Source organism: Corvus moneduloides, chromosome 10, assembly GCF_009650955.1.
Source record: "Corvus moneduloides isolate bCorMon1 chromosome 10, bCorMon1.pri, whole genome shotgun sequence".
Lineage (NCBI taxonomy): Eukaryota > Metazoa > Chordata > Aves > Passeriformes > Corvidae > Corvus > Corvus moneduloides.
In genome coordinates, this window is record NC_045485.1 from 26,185,211 (window position 1) to 26,207,891 (window position 22,681).

Here is a 22,681-nt window from a genome sequence, read left to right on the forward strand (position 1 = left end):
TGTTTCCCCCTCCCTCTCTCGCTTGCCCCGTCCCTTCCCCCGCTCGGCGGCACCGGCGCGTTCGGGCCGCCGGCACCGGCCCCGGCCCGCTGCGAACCGCCCCGCTCCGGGCCCCGCTCCCGCCCGCGGCACCGCGCCTGGCCCCGCTCCGGGCCCCGCCGCCCGGCCCCGCAGCGGCGCCCCCTCGCCCCGGCCCTCCCGGCTCGCCGAGGCCGAGAGCGGGCCCGGCGGGCCCCCGGCGCGCTCGGGCCCGGGCGGAGGCGGAGGGGCCGCGCTCCTCCCTCGCCGCCCCCGCCATGGCCGACAACGAGAAGCTGGACAACCAGCGCCTCAAGAACTTCAAGAACAAAGGCCGCGACCTGGAGGTGAGCGCGGCGGGGCCCGGCCGCGGCGCCCGCCCTGAGCCCGCGGGGAGGCGGGAGCGCCGCTCCCGGGAGGGGAGGGCAGGCCGGGCAGGGAGGGAGGAAGGAGCCGCCGAGGCCGCGCTGTGGGGCGGGCGCGGCCGGGCCTGTGGGCGCCTGGCGAGGGGCAGCGGCCGCGCCCGCCCGGCGCCGCTCCGGGGGCTCCGCGGCCCCTCGGGCCCGGGAGCGGCGGCCTCTCCCCCCGGGCGGCTGCGCCCGCTGGAGCCCGGCCCGGCCCTGCCCCAGCGGCCCCGGTTCGGGGAGGGTTTTCCTGAATTCCTGCCGGAGCGTTCTCTCCGAGCAGCCCCTAAAAGCCTGAGTCAGGATTAGGGCCCAGTTGAGTGTTCTGCTGCGTGTCTCCAGGATACCTAATTAAATAAATAATGCCCTAACCTTTATAGTAAAGATTATTTTTAAAAGGTCTCTTTTATTTTCGTTTTTTAATTTGGTTTTTTTTTTAATATTTCTGGTTTTTGCTCAGATAGTTGAGAAGTAGTTCTGGCTTGTAGCACGGAGCCCCTGAACTTTTTGGTGGCTCAATTATTTGAACTGTGAAGGTGCTTCCTAAACACAGCAGGATACGTAATTAACTAGGAGTTTCCTTAGGAAATAGTTACATTTTAAAATTAGGTATCAATCCTCATCTTTAAACCCTCGTCCAAGAGTGCTGGTTGGAGTTTAAAATTGTCTGTATGGGGTTCTGGACAAGAATTTTGGCATTCTCATGGCTGTTGTTCACTAGCCTCAAACTGTTTCTTCTGTTTTCCATAATATTCCAGTCTTTCATATGAAGACAGTACGATGTTTCAAAAGAAAAAATTAATTTATGTCTCTGGCATTAATTAAAATGTCAACCAAGTTTCCCAGAAGTCTGTAACACCTCAATTTTTAACCTGTCCAATGAGATGGATAAAACAGTTTATTATTTAGAGATGTCCGAAGTTTTGGCAAAAATATTGGGAGTGGGGATAATTAATTGCTCTGTTTGCTAGCAGGGTAGTGAGGTTGGTTGGTAACCTCTTGCTTTAGCTGTTAATTTGTTCTTATATAAATTCTGTTACCACTAAATAGTCGACTGTAGGGAGGCATGTTTAGGAATGCACACAGAATGTGCTGTTATAGTGAAAAATGGGATTAATGGGAAGATAGAGGTTGGAATTTGGCTGTTTTGGTGCAGAGTTTTAAGGGAAAAGGGCTGAAGCAGGGAGGGTTCAAGATGGACACATGCAGGTAACACCACGTGTGAGTGTGTCAGGAGGCAGGGAAGCTCTTCAATCATTTTTTTTTATTTGCTGCTGCGCTTAAACGCCTTTTTCCACAGTCAAAACCCACTGCTGGGCCGTGTTAAATTTTAGAGAGTGACATTTATCCAGCAAATCCTGGAGCACACGCCTGCTCCCTAAAATAACCACGGTGCAGGGCTATTTTTCATACAATAGCTCAGGCTTCTGGCTGTCCTTCCTGCTCATTAACTGCTTACACATCACATCGGTCATTAGCGTGAGGGAATTGGTGGTGCCCACTCACAGCCAAGGTCCTGGCGTAGGACAGCTCCTAAATCCAACTTCCAGGGCTGGTTGGGCAGAAAGTTGTGTATTTACTTCACAGAGGAAGCCAACATTTGATCTTTATCTCCTTCCCTCCTCCACTCCTCCCCCTTTTTATCTCTGCTGAAATTCTGTTTGGTCCTGGGTTGTTTTTACAAAACCATCATTTTTTTTTAAATATTCCAAGGCAATTCACTTCTAGAGAAATAAGAATAATTTTGGTGAATCCCAAATGAAGAGATTTCTCGAGGTTATGAAAGGTTGCCATGTTGTGAATTGCAAACTTCCTAAAAATGTTATCTGTTAATTCCATGTGCTCAGATCAGTCCATTGACAGTCACAGTGCCAGCAGTTCCTGTCACATTGTCCTTGCCTTCCAGGTTTTACATATTCACAGGAAGTCCTTGTATTTCTGACAAAAATCAGGGAATTTCCTGAATTTCCTACACTTTATCCCTTAAAGTATCAAGCATTTATTTACCTTTCTGGATAGTTAACAAGCTGAAGTTGGACTTTTTTTTTTGTTTTTTTTTTTTTTTTTTTTCTTCCCAAAGTGCTTCTGAAAATACAAATTCTGGCCTGGAAAAAAGAAAGCAAACCTTAACACAAGCACCTGTTTTACATAAGGTGTTTAGCAAAATTCCTTCATATGCTGAAGTCTTGGGTAAGCATTGCCTGCACTGGCACGTTGTAAATAATTGCTGCCATGTGTTTGGAGAGGGCAGATTGGTGATGACACTGGGAATAGAGGGATTCACTGGGACCAGAAATCTCCAATACCTCCTTGTCCTTTCACTTATTTATGCTCCTGCTCAAAGGAATACACGGTGTAATAAAGTTTTTAATACTGGGAGAGTTGCTGCTGGGAGAGCAGTGATTTGGAGCTAATACTGAGGCAGCATCTCTGGGGGGTTTTAAGATTTCTGGTCAGTGCTTGCAACATTCTTTTAGGGTCTTCAAGATTTCAGAGCTGTGGGGGAAAAATAGAATTGGTTCAGCACAAAGAGGAGCCTTAAAAACTGCAGGAGTGGCCACAGTTTTTCTCTTTAACGTCCAGCCCCAGGATCTGACTTGAAGAAGGGCTTATCTGGACTCTGATATTAAATTATGCAAATACTTAGCCATTAGGGAGCTGGGTAAGGTGACTTTTCTCATCTTGTGCCTTCAGTGAGGAACAGGTTTTACTTGAGCTTTTTTTTTCCCCTTGGATAAGAAAGGATGAGCTGTTTTTTTACTGTTTATTGTGGGTATGGCTGTGATGACACCCAATTTTCTTTCCAACCTTTATTTTTAATGGTAATACCACAGAGCTTGGCATTAAACACCAGATCTTTACTATATAAAGACCAGATAAGTGCAGATTGTTCATTGTGTCTGTGATAGTTTTATGAACAATTTGAGTTTAAACAATGCCTTTTTAGCTCTGCATTTAGGGGTCTTGGTTTGGGAAGGGTTGCAGAGTTTTGGGGTGTTTTATTTGCTTCATTTTGTTTCACCTGGTGATTCAACATTTTGTTTTCTCTTGGTGATTGTTGCCTGCTGCAGCATTCCAATCTGACTGACATTTAGGGTTTTTTTTGGTTTTTGTTTTTTGGTTTTTTTTTTGAAATGAAATAAAAACTGTTTCATACATTTTATTTCTCTGGAAATCCTGGAAGAATCTGCTGAGTTCCTGCTGGCCTTTTCTTCCCTGACTCACCTGTGTTGCTGGGCAGGAGATTAAGGATTGCTTTAACAGTGCCAGCACAGGAGAGGTGTTAAATAGAGATTTCTGCTCTGTAATTGAGAGATGCATGAAGGGAAATGATGATAATTCCGTGATGCAGAGCACTTCAAAACTAATTTTGGAGCAGCCATTGCATCAAGATGCTTTAAGATCAGCAGTGTCAGGATTTTAAGAGTTGCCAGTATCATTCACTGGACTTGAAAAATACCAATGTATTTGTGAACACCAAGGCAGCTCCAGGGGAGTGAAGGAAAGGTGGTGGTGTGAGATATATTGAATATTGCAGGTACTTTGAAGCTTTTCAACCTCTTCTGTATCCCACACAAAATAGTCTGCTTGGGATTAAATATGGAAGAAATGAAGGAGAGCAGGAATTTCACTCACTGAGATAAAAATAGGTTCCTTTAAGCTGACTTGGAGTTCTGTGGTGAAGCTCATCCATCTTGTTGCTTTCAGATGATCCTGAGATATTTGTATGAGGCATTTTCTTTGCCATGCACAGCTTCTCCTGGAAAAATGGGGCTGGTAGCACATGTAATGTCATATTGATTTTTATTTTTCTATCTGTAACTCACATTCCCATTTTCATGCTGAAGGGGGAAGAGTTGCTGAGATGTGATTTCAGGGGGTGTCTTGGGTTGGCTTTATGGTCGCAAAGCATTTTTCAGTGATCTTGAGAGTAGACTTCATTGCTCCAGTTTGTAATTGTGGTAGGATTTGTATAGGAGGGGAATACTGGATGGAGGAGGGCCTGAATCACTGGATATAACTGGGGGAAAATAGTCTGGTTTCACGTGTCCATGCCTTGGGGAGTGTTTTTTGTTTTTATTTTGAGTCCCAGACCACACTGGTGCTGGTAGCAACTTCTTGGGAAGGAAGGATGTCACAACCAACTCTTAATTTACAGTAACTGTTGACTTTGCAGTTCCCCAACAGAAACAATGTGCCTTTGGAAACCATTCCTTGGGATGAGAGGAGTAGCCAAAGTTCTACAGTTACTTGTGTGCTGTCAGACCTTCCTGTTGTAGGTGTAGAAACAGAGTGGAATATTTTATAGCAGCAAAAAAAAAAAAAACACACCCTGCGCAGGAGTGAGCACAGGCTGTGCGTGGTGGCAGCTGTGTTCCTGATGTGTTCAGGGAAGGAAGAAGGGTCAGGATCCCTTTCCAGGTGTATTTAGGAAGGACTGGTGGATCCCAGCTGCTCCTGCTGTGGCACTGGGAATGTTCCTCGTGTTGTTGTGAAAACCCCCAGAATGTCTCAGGATCCTGCAGGCATCACTAACACGAGATTTTAATGATAAGCTGAAGGGCTCAGTCATGACTAATGGTCAGAAATAGCCCTTATGATAAATCTGAAGCTAAATATAATTGAAAAAAGGAGGATGGAGGGGTGGCCATCACAGGCTGACAGAAATAGATCGGATCATTTGATTTTTGATGTAGCAAATGGCAAACAGGATCCAGTGACTGAAAGAGCCACATGAATTCCTGACGAAGTGGTGTGTGTTTTTCAATTGGAGCCCTTCCCAGGACCATTCTGAACTCTGCTTTAAAACCCTTTCTGGTGAGAGTGGTGTCCTGCTCACAGCTGCGTTGTTGCAAGCTGGGAACTGATTCGGATAACTCAGATCTCCCCCAGAACAGAAGGAATAATCGCCCACGTGCCAAGACACCACCATCCCTCATTTCTGCCCTTTGAGCTGTTTTGCAAAAGGCAGCACAAGTTGATCTTGACTCTGCTTGGCATTTTAGTTTCTCCAAACTATTCCATCTCTGGCTGGGGTGGTGATGCTGGGAAACTCCGTGGCAGAGCTGACTTCAGTTCTCCTTTGTTGTGCTTTTCCTCTTCCTCAGAGGATGAGCAGTGCCAGGTTGACCTGTAACTATTCTGTCAACAGACTCTGTTTACACAGAGAATGATTTGGAGCCCAGTTTTGGCAAATTGTGCTTAAGAGTGACTTCACTAGTGGCTTGTCTTTTCATGTGAAGGCTTTTGTGATTCCAAGGTGTGCAGGTAGGAATTACCTCTTCATGGCAGGCAGGAATTCAACCAAGGGCCTGTCAGCTTGTGGCAGGAGGGAGAACATTCTTTGTGTTCCAGCAGAGGCTCTTTTAAAGTCTCATCAACTGCAGATATGATTTTTCAAGTAAAGAATCTTCTAAATGACACATCTGAGGCTTTTCTTCTTGTAATATTTGTTTTGGTCCCACTCAGTTCTCCCTGTGTCAGCAGCAGCTTTGCTGTGACCAGCAGTGTCATCCTTGGGGGCTGCAAAGAGCCATCCCTCTCCCAGGGCAGCTTTTGGATAGGAATGCTGATTTTCTTGGGTTGTGGTTTGGGAAGGTGCTAAAAGTCCTGTGAGATCATCAGGGGTGTGGTACAGTTCTGCAATCCGATTATCAGAGGGATTCCTCACATTATTTTCATCTTGGATATGCCAGATTAGTGGAGCTTGGAGAAACTACACTGAGCATTTGAGAGCAGGAGCCTGTAGTAGGTAAGTCAGGTGTAAAGCTGCAGCATCTTTCCAAAGCCTGTAAGTGCTGGGTGGTATCCAGCAGTGGATCAGCTTCTCTTGGAGCTCAGAGAAATGTCCATGGAGTGTTTCCTGCCCTCGGCTCTGCTCTTCAGAGCTGCATCCATTGACCTGGGGGGTCTGGGTGTTCCTGGGGAATCCCAGGCTGTGCTTTGCTGGGGAATCCCAGGCTGATGCTGACCGGCACTTCAGTGTTGGGATGCTCTGAACTCCTCCCCTCTGGCTCTTCCCAGGTTGCTGCAGCTGCTCCTGGGCGCTTTGCCTTTTCCAGAGCAGGAAGCTGTCACTGGGGGGAGGTTGGAATTTTTCCTCACCTGTGTGTTTTTCTGACCATGAAAAGTTCTGCCTCCAGAGCAGCAGGAAACCATCCCTTCTGTTCCACTTTTTCTTATCCTTACATTTTTCTCTTAGCTCCTTCCTTTGAGGAGCTAAAGTGTCGTGCTCGGCTGAAATTTGATCGGATGAACTGCACATTCTTTTTGATAGAAATAATTATGCTTTGAAAGTGAAGCTTTTAATGCTTATCTTCAGATCTCCTTGCTGTTCACGAGGTCTGGCTGCTGTTCCTTTTCCTTCTGTCCTGTGCTCGGGAACTTGCAGCTTTCCCTGGACTTGTGAAAGTTTAGTCACAATAAAAATGGAATTGTTTGGAACTTTGCTGTTCTCATCCACTGTGAAGTTGAAAGAATAAAATCACTCCAGACTGATTTATTTTTCTGTTTTCCCTGCAGTAGCACAAGCAGCAGTAAACCAATTTATGTATATTTACAATTGATTTTTTTTCCTGAATGCTGTCAATGGCAGCTGTAGAGAAAATGACCAAAAAAACCCATTGCTCTTAGAATGTCAAAGGTTTTATGTGGGTTTCATTTATAAATAATAGTTCTGTAACTCAGCTTGGCTTACAGGGTCTCTTAATTTGAGTAAAGTTATTTCACTGTAGATTGCCATGGTCTTTATAATGCTTTTGGTGCTGCTTTATGCACAACTCCTTTCAATTTTGCCCTTTAAAGGACATGATTTTATTCCTGATTCCTTTTTTCCTCAACATGAAGGCTCAGGAGAGTGTTTTACTATGAAATAACAGAAATATTGTAGTTATTTCCATTCCTGTAGGACTTCTACTTTTATGATGACAATTAAACCCTGTGTGTAAAAGTTTGTTTAAAGTGCATGAACTGAAATAGTTGTACAAGAACTTTTTAAATTGGTTGAAATTCAGATTATGATGTATTTTGATCTTGATTCTTTCCAGACTATGAGAAGACAAAGAAATGAAGTTGTTGTGGAGTTGAGAAAGGTGAGATGAGCATTATTATTCTTTTATATTATTCTTCCTATGTTCTTACTTTTAGTAAAATGTAAGAGTTTTTGTTGAAGACTTGAAAGTTCAGAAGCTACCACACCTGCTACTGAGAGTCCCATAATTTTTGTCCTGAAAACCAGGGGTTTATTTGGAAGCTAATAAAGGGAATCATTCTTGCACTTCCAATTAGGTTTTTAAAGATTGATAAGAAGCTTGGTTTTGCCTTTGAAAAGTCAGCTGTTTCTGCAGGCAGGAAGTTATTTCCTTACAAGTGAAAGTGGAAGAGTGTGAAGGTAACACTGGAATTGTTGGAAAAAAGGAGTCACAACTGGAATTAGTTTCCTTCTGGGCTGAAGAGAAAACCTCTGGGAATTGCTGCGTCCTGTTAGAAATGATGACAAATAGGTTGGAATGTTGATGGATGTGTGCACATAAAACTTCCAGCACAAGTTGGATGCAGGATGTTTTAGGAAGAAGTAATTCCCAGAGTGTGCTTCTCTGTGCAGCCCTTTCCAACTTTCTTTTGTTGGAAATTTTAACAATATCAATGACAGCAACTTGATGATGCTTGTTTAAAACAGAAGCTTCTCTTCCCTACTTAACACCCCTACACCCCATAAATCCAAGTTTTAAAGGTGTTCTATCATTTTTCTCTTTAAGAACAAAAGAGATGAACATCTCCTAAAGAGAAGGAATGTTCCCCATGAAGACATCTGTGAAGATTCTGATATAGATGGGGACTTTAGAGTGGTAAGGATTAACTCTCAGTGATTTCTTCTTTTTGCATACTTGAAAGACATTCAGAATTTCTAACTGCTTTTTGCCTCTGTTTTCTAGCAAAACACTTCTTTGGAGGCAATAGTACAGGTAAAAACAATTAAATTGTTTGAATATTCTTCATGTCATGATATCAGATGTATGAAAAATCTAATTTTTCTTATTTTAGAATGCTTCAAGTGACAACCAGGGTATTCAGTTAAGTGCTGTGCAGGCAGCAAGGTAAGAACACATTTTTCTCAAATATCCTGATTTTATTCTTATTTTATCATGCTCTTAAGGTCAGAAAATGTGTTCCATCTTAACTGAAATTGTATGTAATGGTTTTTAAAAAGCAAATAGGACTTTAAAGAAATCAAAATACAGACCTTTTAAGTAGTGTGGATTTTCTTTACATGTAAACACCGGGATTTATTTGGTGCAAACTTGATGCTCTTCACAGAGTAAAATACACATTTTAAAGGACTATAAAATCTTTGGCTTTAAGTGCAAAAAGATCTGAGTATCTCCTTTGCTGGGTAGAGGAGGAAGAAGCTGTAGGAGGGTGGAACTGGATAACTCTGATCTTTATTTTCCTGACTGGTGATAAACTTCCGAAGTAGAGAAAACATGGAATGAAATGGCCAGTGGATGTAATGGCTTTGCTTTTCCAGTAGCTCAGTAACTTCACTTTGGGGGATTATTTTCACTTAAAGAGGAGGAAAAAAAATCCTGCTGGGTCTTTGGGAGGAGGAGAGAAGCACTTGGGAAGGGATTCCCAGCCCAGGAGGAGCAGTTTGGTTGTTGGGGCTCCGCTGGTGATTCCCAAGCTCAACCACAGGAAGCCTTTACTGACCTGCTCCAGTGTCAGGACCGATCCCTTTTTGAGTGGAAAGTTGGATTAAACAACTGCCTGCTCCTTTCCAGGCAGGATTTTTCTGTAATCTGCTTTTTTTCTCCTTTCGTGCACAGGAAGCTGCTGTCCAGTGACCGCAACCCACCCATTGATGACCTAATAAAATCAGGAATATTACCTATTTTAGTGCACTGCCTTGAAAGAGATGACAAGTGAGTTTTGCCAAAACTCAAAACCTTGCACCAATTCTTGCTGTTTAGCTGATGTGCCACTCACTTGAATAATAATTACTGTATTTTTTCTTTCTCTGCAGTCCTTCCTTACAGTTTGAAGCTGCGTGGGCTTTGACAAACATTGCCTCTGGAACCTCGGAACAAACCCAGGCTGTAGTTCAATCCAGTGAGTCCTGCAGGGTTTGAGTTGCTTCCATCCACATGTGGGATTTGGTTGGAATCAGGTTGTCAGTCAAGGCACTGAAGGAGCTGCTGCCAGGTGTTTACCTCTGGCATCACACACCTGGTTCTGGCTTTATTTTCTCAGGGTTGAAACTCACTTGGGTTTCCTAATGGTGAGCAGCATCTTCTGGAAACTCAGAGTATCTTAGCAGAGTTGATGTCTGCTGGTTTCCAGTTTTCAAACTTAAAACCCCACCAAAACTCACCAAAAATTTGAAATAAAAGCAAACAACTCCTCTGAAAAGCTCCCTGTGGTGAAGAGGGAAGAAAATTCATGGACCCAGAGGGTGCCTGATGTTGAACCCTTCCAAAATCAAGTTGAATTAAAAAACCTGTCCTTCCTATTTTGAGGCATCTGAAACATGGGAAGGAATTGTTGTTGGACTTGGAATCTGAGTTGCCAGGCAAAGCAAACCTTGTTCTGTACTCCAAGCATGTCCTAAGTTGAAGCTAAGCTTCTGCTGCTAAATCAGAACTAAGTGGGCAGGATTTTTAATTGGGTGAACAAACCAGAGGTTCTTGAAGAATCACAGATATTTTGAAATGAGCTTTTCCTAAAATTTAGGGAAAAAAGTACACAAAACCTAGGTTGGCTGCAAGATCAGTTGCTTCTACTTTTGCAAACTCAGTGTTAAGAGCCTGTGAACTTTGATAGAATTTTTTTCACCCTTATAGGATGTACCTTTGGTAATACTTTTAACTTTCCTTTTTCCCCATCCTCTTCCTTTCCCAGTTGCATTTTGAATTTTCTTTGGGAAATGTAATCAACAGATAATCTATCCCACCTCTGATCTAGAACACTTTATATTTACACCTGATTTATCAATGGTTTGAGCACTTCTTTGACTGATTTCTGTAGGTCTGTATTGCACTCTTAGTCAGTTTAATAGCTGTGACATATGAAATTATGATTTATTTCAATTAAAAAGATGCTCTGTTGTAATTTTTCCGTAAGAATTTTTTAATCTGCTTGCTGGAGATGTTTTTTCTCCTGGCATACGGACATTGTAAATACCCTTATTTAGCAGGAAATAAGAATCCTGCTGATATGTTGTTTCTCTACTAAAACGGGTTTTACGTCAAGAAATAATCTAACTAAAAATACCAGTTTCTCTTGAAATATGTGAAGTAAATGGGTTCTTTACAGACTAAGCTATTATGTAAGCAAGGACCTTAGTGCTGGGGGAGAATAAAACAGGATCAATTATCTAAATGTGGAGCCTGTGGAGCCCTTTCCTGCCCTCTTCCTACATTCCCACTCCTTAATGGAGCTCTGTTCCTGCCTATTCTCAAGTTGCTTCATTTGAATGGGTGAGTTTGGTCTTTGTTGCTACTTTGCACTTGGGTCTGGTGCATAACTTAGCAGAGAATTTCTGAATTCAATAAATGGAACTAAATTTGGATCCTGACAAGCTCCAGTAAACTTGAGACTTGCAAACAAATTGAATGTCAGAGGTTTAATATTCTCAAGTGCAGGTTCTGTAAGAACATGCAGCAAAGGAAGAATTACTGCAGTGTTTTATTTCAGTATCACCTGGGAAATTAGTGAAGCTTTGGCCAGTTCTTAACAGGACAAAAATGTCTCATGTGAGAGTTAATTTTGTGAATTATTTGCCCTTTTGAGATGCGTTTTTTAACCATTTCCCTGGGTTATTTTTGTACCTTTCAGATGCTGTGCCGCTTTTCCTGAGACTGCTGCATTCACCTCATCAAAATGTTTGTGAGCAAGCTGTGTGGGCTTTAGGAAATATCATAGGTGGGTGTTACTCCTGCCACCACAAACTTCCAGGAATGTTTCATTAGTGTTTGGAAACTTCGTCAAGGAATCTCCAGGAATATGTTGGGCTCTCCACTGTCCTTGGTGGTTTGGTGTTGTCTGTCACCCCTCTCCCTTACCCACCACCATAAATCCATAAATGATGGGATGTTTTCTGTTAAAATACCACTGATTGTGTCTCCTGCAGGTGATGGACCCCAGTGTAGAGATTATGTTATTAGTCTTGGAGTAGTGAAGCCACTGCTGTCCTTCATCAGCCCCTCCATCCCCATCACCTTCCTAAGGAATGTCACCTGGGTCATGGTCAACCTGTGCCGCCACAAAGACCCCCCTCCACCGATGGAAACCATCCAGGAGGTGATGGAATTGCTCTGGAGTGGGATTGAACTCCAGCTCAGTGTTTGTCTGCCTTGAAAGTAACCCTGAGGTGTTTCTTTCCCCCCTCAGATCCTGCCAGCGCTCTGTGTTTTAATTCACCACACGGATGTAAATGTGAGTGACCCCTCTTAAAGCCACTTCCAGCTTCTGCTGTAGTTTTTTAGCTGAAATATAAAATAAAAATCTGTGATGTTCCCTTTGATTAGGACAAACTTCTTTTGATATCTATTAACTGCTTACTTTAAAATACGGATGTTATTTTTAAATAGTGATGTTTTTCCCTGATATTTCTGTCTTTGCAAGTGTTTATTTGCATGTACTTTCCCTGCATTTCTAACTGAAACTACATTTTAATTTTATTTCTGTGAGCATTCATTCACAAATAAAACCAGGATGTTTTTGCCTGGTGCTTAAATTTGTAATGAAAATCAGTGTCTGCTGGACATGTCAAATGTCAGGGTTAGATGTCATTTCTGAGGTGTGTTAAATGTGAAATTGCTATTTAATAGTGAAGTAAAGGAGCAAAACTTGATTGAAATTATGAAATAAGTCAGATTTTTACCTAAACAAAAATCAGAACTTAATTTAATGATTTTTTGCTTGCTAAAGAAGTTGTAGCTGAGTTAAGTTAATGGCAGCAGCCAAAATACGTCTACTTTAACTTTACTATTCGTATAGCAATTATGGGATTTAATTTCTTGTCTCTAAGTAGGTGAAATTAAGTTCATTTGAATTTTTGAAATGGCTGCACTGGTGAGCCAGTGAAGAGCTGTCAGCTGAAACAACACTCAATATTTTTACAAGCTGCCAGTTGAAATGCTCACATTTACTGCTGTTCAGACTGGCTTTTCTGTGTGTGAATGCACACACGCGTTAATTTAGATTAATTTTAAATTGTTCTAGAAATGTACATTATTTTGGTGCTATTTCTGTGCAGTGGACAGAGCTGTTGTTTTTTCCTGTCAGATATTGGTAGATACAGTCTGGGCACTCTCCTATCTAACGGATGCTGGCAATGAGCAGATCCAGATGGTGATAGACTCTGGAATTGTCCCTCATTTGGTTCCTCTCCTCAGCCACCAGGAAGTTAAAGTCCAGGTAACTTTGGATCACATGGAGGAAGTGACCCCCAAAATGTGCTACTACGGAAAATGCTGCTTTCTTTTTATAGCTCATGTTGAAATGTAAAGAATATTTTTTTCCTGTGGGCTGCAGCATTTGCATAAAACCTTTTATGTGCTCAGCTAGGAAAATATTTGCTGAAAAAATGTTGGTTTTTAAAGGAAATGTTTTGTTTTCAGACGGCTGCACTGAGAGCTGTGGGGAACATCGTCACTGGCACCGATGAGCAGACACAGGTAGTTCTCAACTGTGAAGCTCTCTCACATTTCCCAGCACTTCTGACACATCCCAAAGAAAAAATTAATAAGGTGAGCAACACCAGGGATTTGACTTGATTGATGACTTTGAATCCAAGCTAAGCCAAATATAAATGTTGTGTAGTGTCATAAAGATGTGAATAATTGACTCCTTCCACCAGTTTGTGGCAAATTTCAGCAAATACTGATTTTTTTTTTTTTTTTTTTTTTCCTGGAAATTCATATCTGTAGGAAAGTCTCTTAGGAGCTGCAGACTTGTGCTTGACAAGAATGTCAATGTTTGTAGGAAATCAAAGCTTTCTCTTATAAATCTGGCTGACTTAAAAGTTGAGAGTTCTCAATTAGTGAAATGTCACCTTAATTAAACTGACTCTCTTGGAAGTGATGAAACAGAGATAATTGGGGGTGTGTGTGGATGGAGTGTGTGTGAGAAAGGGAATTATCCCAGAGTCAGGCTGGGGGTGGGGATTGAGTGTGGATGTGAGGAAAGGGCTCTCATGGGGGCACTGATGGCAGTGCTGAGGCCGGAGTGCATCTGAGGCGTGTTGGGCACCTCGGGGGCCCCTCTGCAACACTGCCAGTGATTAAAGCCCCAAGCAAGCCCACCAGGAGAGCCCAGGCAGCCCAAATCTCTACCAGGGTCAGCAGTGATCCTGTGATCTGATCTCGGAGAGTCAGTGAAGTACAAACATTGCTGAACCTCATGTTGAGAGAAATACTCAGCTAAAAAGTCATTCAGAGAGGTTGGGAAGGGAATTGAATGGTGGAAGGTTTCTAGGAAGGGAGAAATCTATCAGCTGTAAGATTTTGAGAAGTTGATACTCTGAATATATGTAAATTTTTATGTGAAACTGTTGCTTCTTGGTTAAAGTGTAGATTCCCACCGTAAAAGGGAGGTGAGGGCTCTGAATTTAATTCAGGGAGGGGCTGCTGGGGGAGAGATCTGGTTTTGCTTTCCCAGGCTCCTGCTCTTGGGTATTGCTGGGAGGAGAGTCCTGGACTTGGACAGAATGAGCATAAAGAGTCATAAACTTAAAGAGTATTGTTAAAAATCAAGTGTTTATTTAATAGTGCTGCATTTTCTTGAAGCTAAGAAGAGCCGTTAGGAAGGAGGTAAAGAACTGTCTCCTACACTGCCGTGTCTGGAACACACAGTGCTGTCAGGCATCTTGGCCAGCAGCTGAAACCTGCCTATTGGCAGTGCTGGAAGCAATTACAAGTGCTCATTTGGGATTTTCTCTCTCCAAATAATTTTTCCTTTAAATTTGAAGCATTTGGTTGAAGCTGGTAACAGTGAAAGACTGAGGAGTCTTGTGGAGTCTCCTAAGGTGAGATTGTCCCTTTGGTTTGTCTCAGCAAGAACTCAGCTCTGCACAATGAGGCTGATTGAATACTTGGTTGTATTTAAGCTTGGCCAGTTGCAGTGGACATAAGTTACATGGAGTCTTTCTCTCAACTAATTCCTGATCCTTTCCTTTTGCAGGAAGCAGTGTGGTTCCTATCCAACATCACTGCAGGAAACCAGCAGCAAGTTCAGGCAGTAATAGATGCAAACCTCGTTCCAATGATAATACATCTTCTAGATAAGGTCAGATCCCAAGCGTTGGTGTTGGGCCTTCAAATCCTGTGTTCCTTTCCAGCTGTTGGGCCTTGGTGTGTTTTAAAACACGACTTCCCAAACCATATTGGGTCCTCAAGGATCTCCGTGTCAGAAAGAAGGAACAGCTAAAAGCACATGGGAAGTATTTAGGGGAGACAACAAATAACACAGAGCTGCTCACAAATAGCTCTGTTCAGTGCCAATTTATTGATCTCTGAGGAAAGGGTGGAGACTTTTCCATTTGATGACAGCCCGAGCTGAGGAACTGGAGCAGCCCCAGCAGCAGCGTGTGCAGTGCCTTATCACAGCTCAGCCCGAGTGCTGAGCTCTCCCTGCAGGATGTGACAGCTGCTGATAAAGACTGGGAGAGTGCAGTGCTGCAGTTCTTGCTTGCTTTGATGTAAACAAAGTTCCCCTCCCCTGGAAGATCAGTTGCAAGATGTGGTTGTAGGGGAGGGATGAACGCAGAGAGACTCAAACAGCCACAGGATTTATTTGTTACTTTCCCAGAAACTGATACAGTGACACCATGCAGAGGGGACTGTAACAAATACAGCTTTTGTGGGAATATACTGCCTGACTTAAACCCTGGGATGACTGTTCCTGTCTCTGGTTGTGCTTTCAGGGTGACTTTGGTACCCAGAAAGAAGCTGCTTGGGCAATAAGCAACTTAACAATCAGTGGGAGAAAAGACCAGGTGAGTCCAGCTTTAGGAAGACTTCCATTCCTGTCTTGGGAAGTGCCAGGGTTATGGATGTCTCTGTTCCTCCACTGTTCAGTAGCTCTTCCCTTCTGCACATGGGATTTAAGAGTGGCCTTCAGTTGTTTCTGGAGTGACCTGAGATCAGGAGCATCAGTGGGGGTTTGGTTGGAAGCTCTTCTGTTGGGATGAGTGACTTCAGTCAGGCTCTGATGGGATTCTCGAACATTCCACATTTCTTTTTACCTTTTTTCCCCAACCATAAGGATGTGATAATTCAAAGGACAGTAACCAATCAGTAGAAATACACAAGTCTCCTGTAATCCCAGAGTATGAGATTAGTGGCAGGGTTGGGGTGGTGCTGTCACTCTTCAGAGAAGAGGTTGAAACTCCTGATCTAATACTGAAGAATTCACAGTATCTGCTGGGTTTGTGTTGTAGATCCTAAATCTAGTACCCAAATGTTACCTTTGAATGCTCTAAGAAGGGATTCCTGAAGTGGCCACTGCAGAATGCTCTGGCTGGGTGGCTGACTGAGTACTTGGACTTGCTGGAATATGTTTGCCTCTGTGCTTGTGCTGCTGCCATGTTCCTGCTGTAACTCTTGGCTTTTTCCCCCTCAGGTGGCTTACTTAATTCAACAAAATGTAATTCCTCCCTTTTGCAATTTGCTGACAGTAAAAGATGCACAAGTTGTGCAAGTGGTTCTGGATGGACTAAGTAATATATTAAAAATGGCTGAAGAGGAAGCAGAAACCATAGCCAATCTTATAGAAGAGTGTGGAGGTAGGAGGAGCAATATTTTAATCACTTCTTCAGGGATCACTGCTTTGGCCTCCTGCTTGTGTTGGGTTTATTGTTGGCACAGATGTTTTAAGCAAACTTTTCTAAAGTGCCCTTTTCATGCCTATCAAGTGAATATCCACAGCTCTTCCTAAGTTCATAATCAAAATGCAGAGGAGCAGGATAATGGCAGTAAAATTTATTAGGTGCTGATTTTGTAACAGTCTGGCATATTAGACAAATTAGTGTAATTAACAGACACTAAATTAGTCAGTGTGGGCATGGTGTGCTTACCTTAATTATGCACAAGTCATGGCCAGGTGAACTTGAAAAAAAATAATTCTACAAACAATGGTTGTAAAAATGCAATAACTTTAATTTCCTCATGGCTTTGAGACTTTCTCCATGTTGGTTGTGGTTTAAGTTGACTGAAACTTTTCTGGGATGAAAGAAAAACTTGGGCATAGGTAAGAAACTCCGTGGGATTTGTTAACATGGAGTAGAATAATCTTTAAAATGCCAGATCTTGAGGGAGGGCAGAAAGTGATTGGTGGTGGCTGGGAGGAGAAAAAAGGTGTTTGTGCCAAAACTCAGCTTGTCAGAGCTTCAAGATTTCTATGTGCTGTACATCTGTGTTTATATGTATAAAACACATATAAATGTGCCAGGTGGGTTTAACAGCATCCTATTCATAACGAGATTATTCCTAACTCTATTCCCAGCTGTGTTTTAATTGCTTTGTTGGAAGCTGTTTGGCCTGAATTTGGTGTTCTCATTTCTCTGGTGTGTTTGTTGCAGGCCTGGAGAAAATTGAACAGCTACAAAACCATGAAAATGAAGACATCTACAAACTGGCTTATGAGATCATTGATCAGTTCTTCTCTTCAGATGATGTGAGTGTGGCATTCCCTGCAGTGTGCTCATTGTTTTCATTTATAAATCTGGCTCAGGAGAAAGGCAGCAGCCCCAGAGCTGCTCTGTGACGCTGGTTGGGCTCAGGGAAGAATGAGCCCTTGTTTGAACCTATTGCATCTCCTACCATTGCTCATGATGAAGCATCTAAAGAAGATCTGATGCCTAATTTAAGCCTCATCTCTAGGGATTAAAATCCCAGGCTGTGAATAGTTCCCTCAACTCCCAGCCCCTGCCTGAGCGTGACATTTCACATTTGATAAGCTCCCTACTGACTCCAGGGCTGAGGCTGCTGCTTAAGAAACAAAGTAGTTGGAATAGTTGAAGAATTTCAGGGGTGGAATGTGCTGATCAGGACCGTTGTTTCCATGTCAAACACGTAACATAAACCAAAGGAAGGGTTGGTTTGTGTGCACTTCCAGTCACAGGAGTTAATTGCAGAGGCAGGGAATGCAGCCCTGGCAGTCTGTGCCATGCAGGGAGGGGTTTCTGCTTGGTTGAAGAACTGCAGAAATGGTCAAGCTCAGCTGCACTCATGGCCTATTTTCACTTGGAAGATTATTTTGTGCTGGAGTTTCACTTTTATGTGAACAACAAAAGATCCAAGCCTTGTTTAGGAGCTCAGCTTTTGCATATACAGGCAGACTTTGAGTTAATGCAGTGTCAGTTTGGTAGCCACAGTTTGGGCTTAATCCTTCCTTGGCTCAATGGTGCTGGTCTTCTCCTAAGAACTGAGACAGTTTCTAAGACTGCCTGAAGGCTTTCCAGGAGTGAAAAGTGTGTAAACAAGAGGGTTTTAGGTGCCACGTAGCCTTTCCTGCTAAGTACAAACTAAAACATTTGGGCTTAAATTACTTCATTTTAGTGCTCTGACAAAATGAGGGGAAGGAATGGCAGGACTGGATGCAAGGAGGTGGAGAGAGCTGCTTTTGGGATTGTCCAGCTCCTGTGTGGTGAGGTCTGGTTGTGTCCCTGCTCATGATGTTGCCATTCCATTGCAGATTGATGAAGATCCAAGCCTTGTTCCAGAAGCAATACAAGGCGGAACATTTGGTTTCAATTCATCTGCCAATGTACCAGCAGAAGGGTTCCAGTTTTAGAGTGGTATTTTGGAAGTTTAGGTACAATGCAGCACTGAATAAAAAAAAAAAAAAAGGTTTGATCCATCAATCTTGGCTCATGGGATCCGCTGCTGCATTAAATCGGGAAAGAAAATGTGAAGATTTCATTTGGAATCACAGAAAAGCCCAAATGAAGTCAAGATGGCGAGTGGGTGCGAGTGAGAATGAGTGGCAAAATGTAATGACAAACTTCACACTGAATGCTTCTTTAGATTGTTCAAAGAAAAAGGGCTACAGGTCACAGATCTTCAGTGCCTGAGAAGGAACACCGACTTCCTAGAGCACTTGGGGGAACGCAGTACTCTCATCATCAGCCTCGTAAGCATAAGAGAATAGGATGCCCACACAATGCAAGGAGAACGAGCCCAGGCCTTGCTCTGAAGCCCCGTGTGAATGGCCAGCGTGGAGTGAGTGTCTGCACCCGCTGCCCTGGAGCCAGGCTGTGGCCGGGGCTGCCCTGGGGCCAGGCTGTGGCCCCTGGGGCCGGGCTGTGGCCAGCCCGGGGCTGTGGCCAGCCCGGGGCCGGGCGTGTGCGCGAGAGAGTGGTTGTGATGTGTCTGTGAACGCATGCGAGCTTGAGTCGCCTCCAGGGGCTGAGAACCTAAAATCATCCAATGAGTTCATAAGTGTTGACTTACACTGGACACACAAAGACCGGTTTAGCAGCAGACTCTGGTTTACTCCTGCAGCCTGTGTTTTTTCTCTTTTTTTTGTTTTGGTTTATTTTTTTTTCCCCCCCCTCTTATTTTTTCTTTCAGTTCTTTTTCATTTCTTTTCCTGTTACGGCTTCTTAGTTGTTTGTAAAGTCAGAATTTCAGGAAGGCTTCCCTGTGCATTTGCACCAGATGAATGTTTGATGTTATGAAAAGCTTTTCCATATCATCAAAACTAATTTGTAGATTTTTGCATGGAAAAAACAAACAAACAAAAAAAAAATCATACATTTCCCTTCAAACTAGACTGTGTTGCAGTACACAAGTTGCCATAATAGTAGAAAGCAGTAAAATGTGGTAAAACCTCATCCTTTTCATTTTCAAAGATAACATGAAGACCTTTGCATGTGGTATTCTCCAGCATAGTTCATTTTTAGATTTTGTTGAGTCCTGTAACCAAAATGTTTCTGTTGTGGTAGGATACCGTGCTGTGTTTCAATGTTACTTGTTTTCAAACTTTGTTTTCTATGAAAATGATATGGAAATGTCTAAAAATGAAATTTGGTGCATATGTACTGCCGAATAAAGACCGAAAAAAAGAGGTGTGAATAGATGTACAAATCAAGTCATGGTTTGAACACCTTTAATATGCCTAATCCAATTGTTTTAGACTCTTTTTATCTTAGATGTAGGCAGCCATGAACAATCTATTTTGAGCCACTTTAGAGAGAAAAAAAAACTTTGTATTTTTAAAACTTGCACAAAAAGGATGCAAGTGTTTTTATAATTGGAGGAATGCCTCAGTTTTGAGGTCCTGCACACTAAATTCAAGGTGATGTTACAAATTTGTACAAACTGAACTCTTGATAAGGTGGCTCATTGTAGGAAATGCTGTGCCTTCCCCTTTGAGCACAAGTGTTGCATGAACAACAGTTTGCTATAATAAAACATCCCAGATTAGCCACCATTAGCATCTATATCTACCTTGTGTTTTAAAATCAGCTGGTAATTCTGAAACACTGTAGAATGGATAAAGATTATTTTGTGATCATAACTCTTTGTTGGACTAGAGTATTTTTGCAGCATTCCTTGTCATCAGAAACATGGTTAAAAGTTTAAAACTAGAAGCAGCGGAAAACTAGCTTGTGAATTTATTCAAGTAGAGTGCAGGCTAGGCTGTCTTGGGGAAATAAACATTAAAACTTGCAACTCTGCTGCTGTGGCTGGTTCTTTATAGAATACTCACATTTTCCATCACCAAGCACAGGGATTATTTGAAGAAAGTAACTTTTAAAGGCTCTGGGATGAGGTTTTTACTTCAATGTTTGTGTGTTGTAGTGAAAGCACGGAATAATTTTGGTAGTTTTTAACATTTATACCAAATTTACCTAATTACCTCTGTGTGTTCACTAAATAAATCAGGGCTGTTTTCTTGGAAAATGCAGGGAATCCATGGAGGAGGGAAATGAAATCGTTTTTATGGAAGTTCCAATGCTCTAAGGAAGATTCTTCCCAGTAAATAACAATTTTCACCCTCAAACACCTTTGTGAGGGATGTTGTGTAGAAAAGTGCTGTTTTACAAAACTAACTTGTTGGGGTAAGAGGAGAACAGGTATTTGTGGCAACTTCTCAATTTCTAAAAACAAAATTCCACCAAAACTTTCTTAATTACTGCCAAAAAATGCCTTTTTGGGCAGTTCCTGGGTTCAATATACCTACAGAAAATTCCCGTGAGCTGGTGCTGCTCCAGCTTTTTCCCTCTTTGGTGGGCTTGGGTTTTGGGTGGGTTCTTTAACTGTGAAATTCTCTTCCCCTGCTTCACAGCAGCTCCTGTCACTGTTGTTAACTCACCAAAATAAGGAAAAGTGAAAGGTTCCGGCCTCCACAGGGTGGCACCACTGGAGCTCTCCAGCAGCGAACCTGCAGCCGCTTTGAGCAACGCCTTTTCCCCCAAAATCTGCATTTTGAGGTGATGGAGTTGATTACATTGTTGGGGAAAAGGGGATTTGTTTGGGAATCTTGGGATACCAACAAGAAATAACTTGGGCATTGCCTCAGGGAATACTCATCACTGAGGCTGGATGTTGTGTCCATGTAGATGTTATATTTATTAAAATATCCTGTAGTTCAGAGTAAAAAATTACCTTTTCAGCTGAGTTTAGGATAGAAAATGGAAAAAGATTTAAAACATTAAAAGGACAAAAATGAATCCACAAATCAGCTGTGCCAGGTGGGAATTTTTATTTCAAGGGGAAAAAAAAAAAACCAGCTGCCCTGGAATTTTAGGATCTGGGAAGAAGAATAAGCTGGGTGGAAAGGGATTTCTTGAGAGAAGTTGATCCTTTTTCTGCTGAAGTGGGCTTGCCCCTGGTTGTGTGAAGCTTTTCAGCATTCCCTGGATCGTGGAGCCCTGGACAGATCTCATCCCATCTTCCTTCCCAGCCATTCCCAGTAAGTTGTTAATTTCTGGTTTGGGAGTGGGACAGGCTGTTAAAAATCCTGATTTCTGCATAGAATGTTGAGATAATGAACAAATTAAAAGGATTTCAAGGAAAATGAAACTCTGGCAGAGGCAGCTTAATAACTCCAGAATGTGTTCATATTGAACCTCGTAGACTTTTTGCCACTTTTAACTATAAATGTTTCCTCAGCTCTGCGTGTCACCAAATTCCTGGCAGGAAAGCTGGTCTGAGGCTGGAAGCAATTAGAGGAGTCTTGCATCTGGATCGAATAGACTTGGGGAGAGGAAACTTAGTAGCTGCAAATGTGTCAAGTTTACAAACTCGCTCAGACTAAGTTTTAGCTACTGGTCCAGTGAAACTCGGGAGGCACACGAAAATCACTGGAAAAGTTAATATTGCTGCAGTATCCACAGGAAAGTGGCTGGAAACTTAATTTCCATAAAACCATTCCCATTTTTGCTTGCCAATGCATGATAAATCCTGTATTTATCCTGCTGGTTTGGTGTGCCCCAAAGCTGAGGAAGAATTTTCCTTAAGTTGTCATTAAAATGGTCACATGTCAATACTTTTTATTTTAAATTTCTGTAGAGCAGCACTGAAAGCTGCTCTTAGAAAAGGACCAATTTTGGGGAACTTTCAATGGCAGCTATTGGTAACTGTGTTCCAGAAGTTTTATAATTTGAGGAAAGGCAGATGATGGTCAGACTTCCTCTCAGCAGTACAGATCATGGGTTTAATCACGGATTTAATTCCTGGAATGGCAGTTTGCACTTTAAATGCTGCTTCATCTTGAATTGTTAATTTAAGTAGATAAAATAGGTGAAAACCAGCGTATGTTCTTAACATCACTTGGTTGTATTGTAAATTATTGTCAAAAGCTCCCTTATTTTCCGCTCCACTAGTTTTCCCCTTAAGATTTTCCTGCTGTGTTGAAGGGGAGTAATAGAGGGAAAGCATTACAATAATTTTTAATTCTGGATTATGTAGGCTGAGTACTCCTGGAGTTAAGGATCAGCATGTTCCCATCCACCACCACAAAAATCAGAGTGTGGAGCAGCACCTTTGGAGAAACAGTCAATAGATTTAGACTTTGCTGAGCCTGGTATTATCAGCACAGCTTCACACAGAAAAGAGCAATTACAGCTCATAGTGCTGTAAACTTCGTGCCTCTCACCTAAACTGTGGTGGGTAATTTGTAATTAGAGCATAAGGGGTTTTATTGTTTGAAACATAATTCCAGCCGTTTCCCAGATATGTGTAATGCTTTCTACACAGTGGTTTTAAGACATGTTTAGGGAAGTTTTGAAGGATGGTGCATTATGATTTACA

The 22,681-nt window shown here is 42.5% G+C and overlaps 1 protein-coding gene and 1 non-coding gene across 2 annotated transcripts; both read left to right on the forward strand.

The window, feature by feature from the left end:
* Positions 1 to 166: 166 nt before the first annotated feature.
* KPNA4 (karyopherin subunit alpha 4) lies at positions 167 to 20,102 on the forward strand. Its single transcript, XM_032118892.1, has 17 exons — positions 167 to 365; positions 7,469 to 7,513; positions 8,180 to 8,269; positions 8,357 to 8,386; positions 8,466 to 8,518; positions 9,248 to 9,343; positions 9,445 to 9,530; positions 11,256 to 11,342; positions 11,551 to 11,720; positions 11,811 to 11,855; positions 12,708 to 12,839; positions 13,043 to 13,171; positions 14,604 to 14,708; positions 15,346 to 15,417; positions 16,044 to 16,206; positions 17,002 to 17,096; positions 18,117 to 20,102. Exons 1-17 carry the CDS (start codon positions 297 to 299, stop codon positions 18,213 to 18,215), a joined length of 1,566 nt encoding a protein of 521 aa, XP_031974783.1. The 5' UTR covers positions 167 to 296; the 3' UTR covers positions 18,216 to 20,102.
* On the forward strand, positions 13,497 to 13,789 carry LOC116449131. The gene has a single exon (XR_004242252.1).
* Positions 20,103 to 22,681: the final 2,579 nt, after the last annotated feature.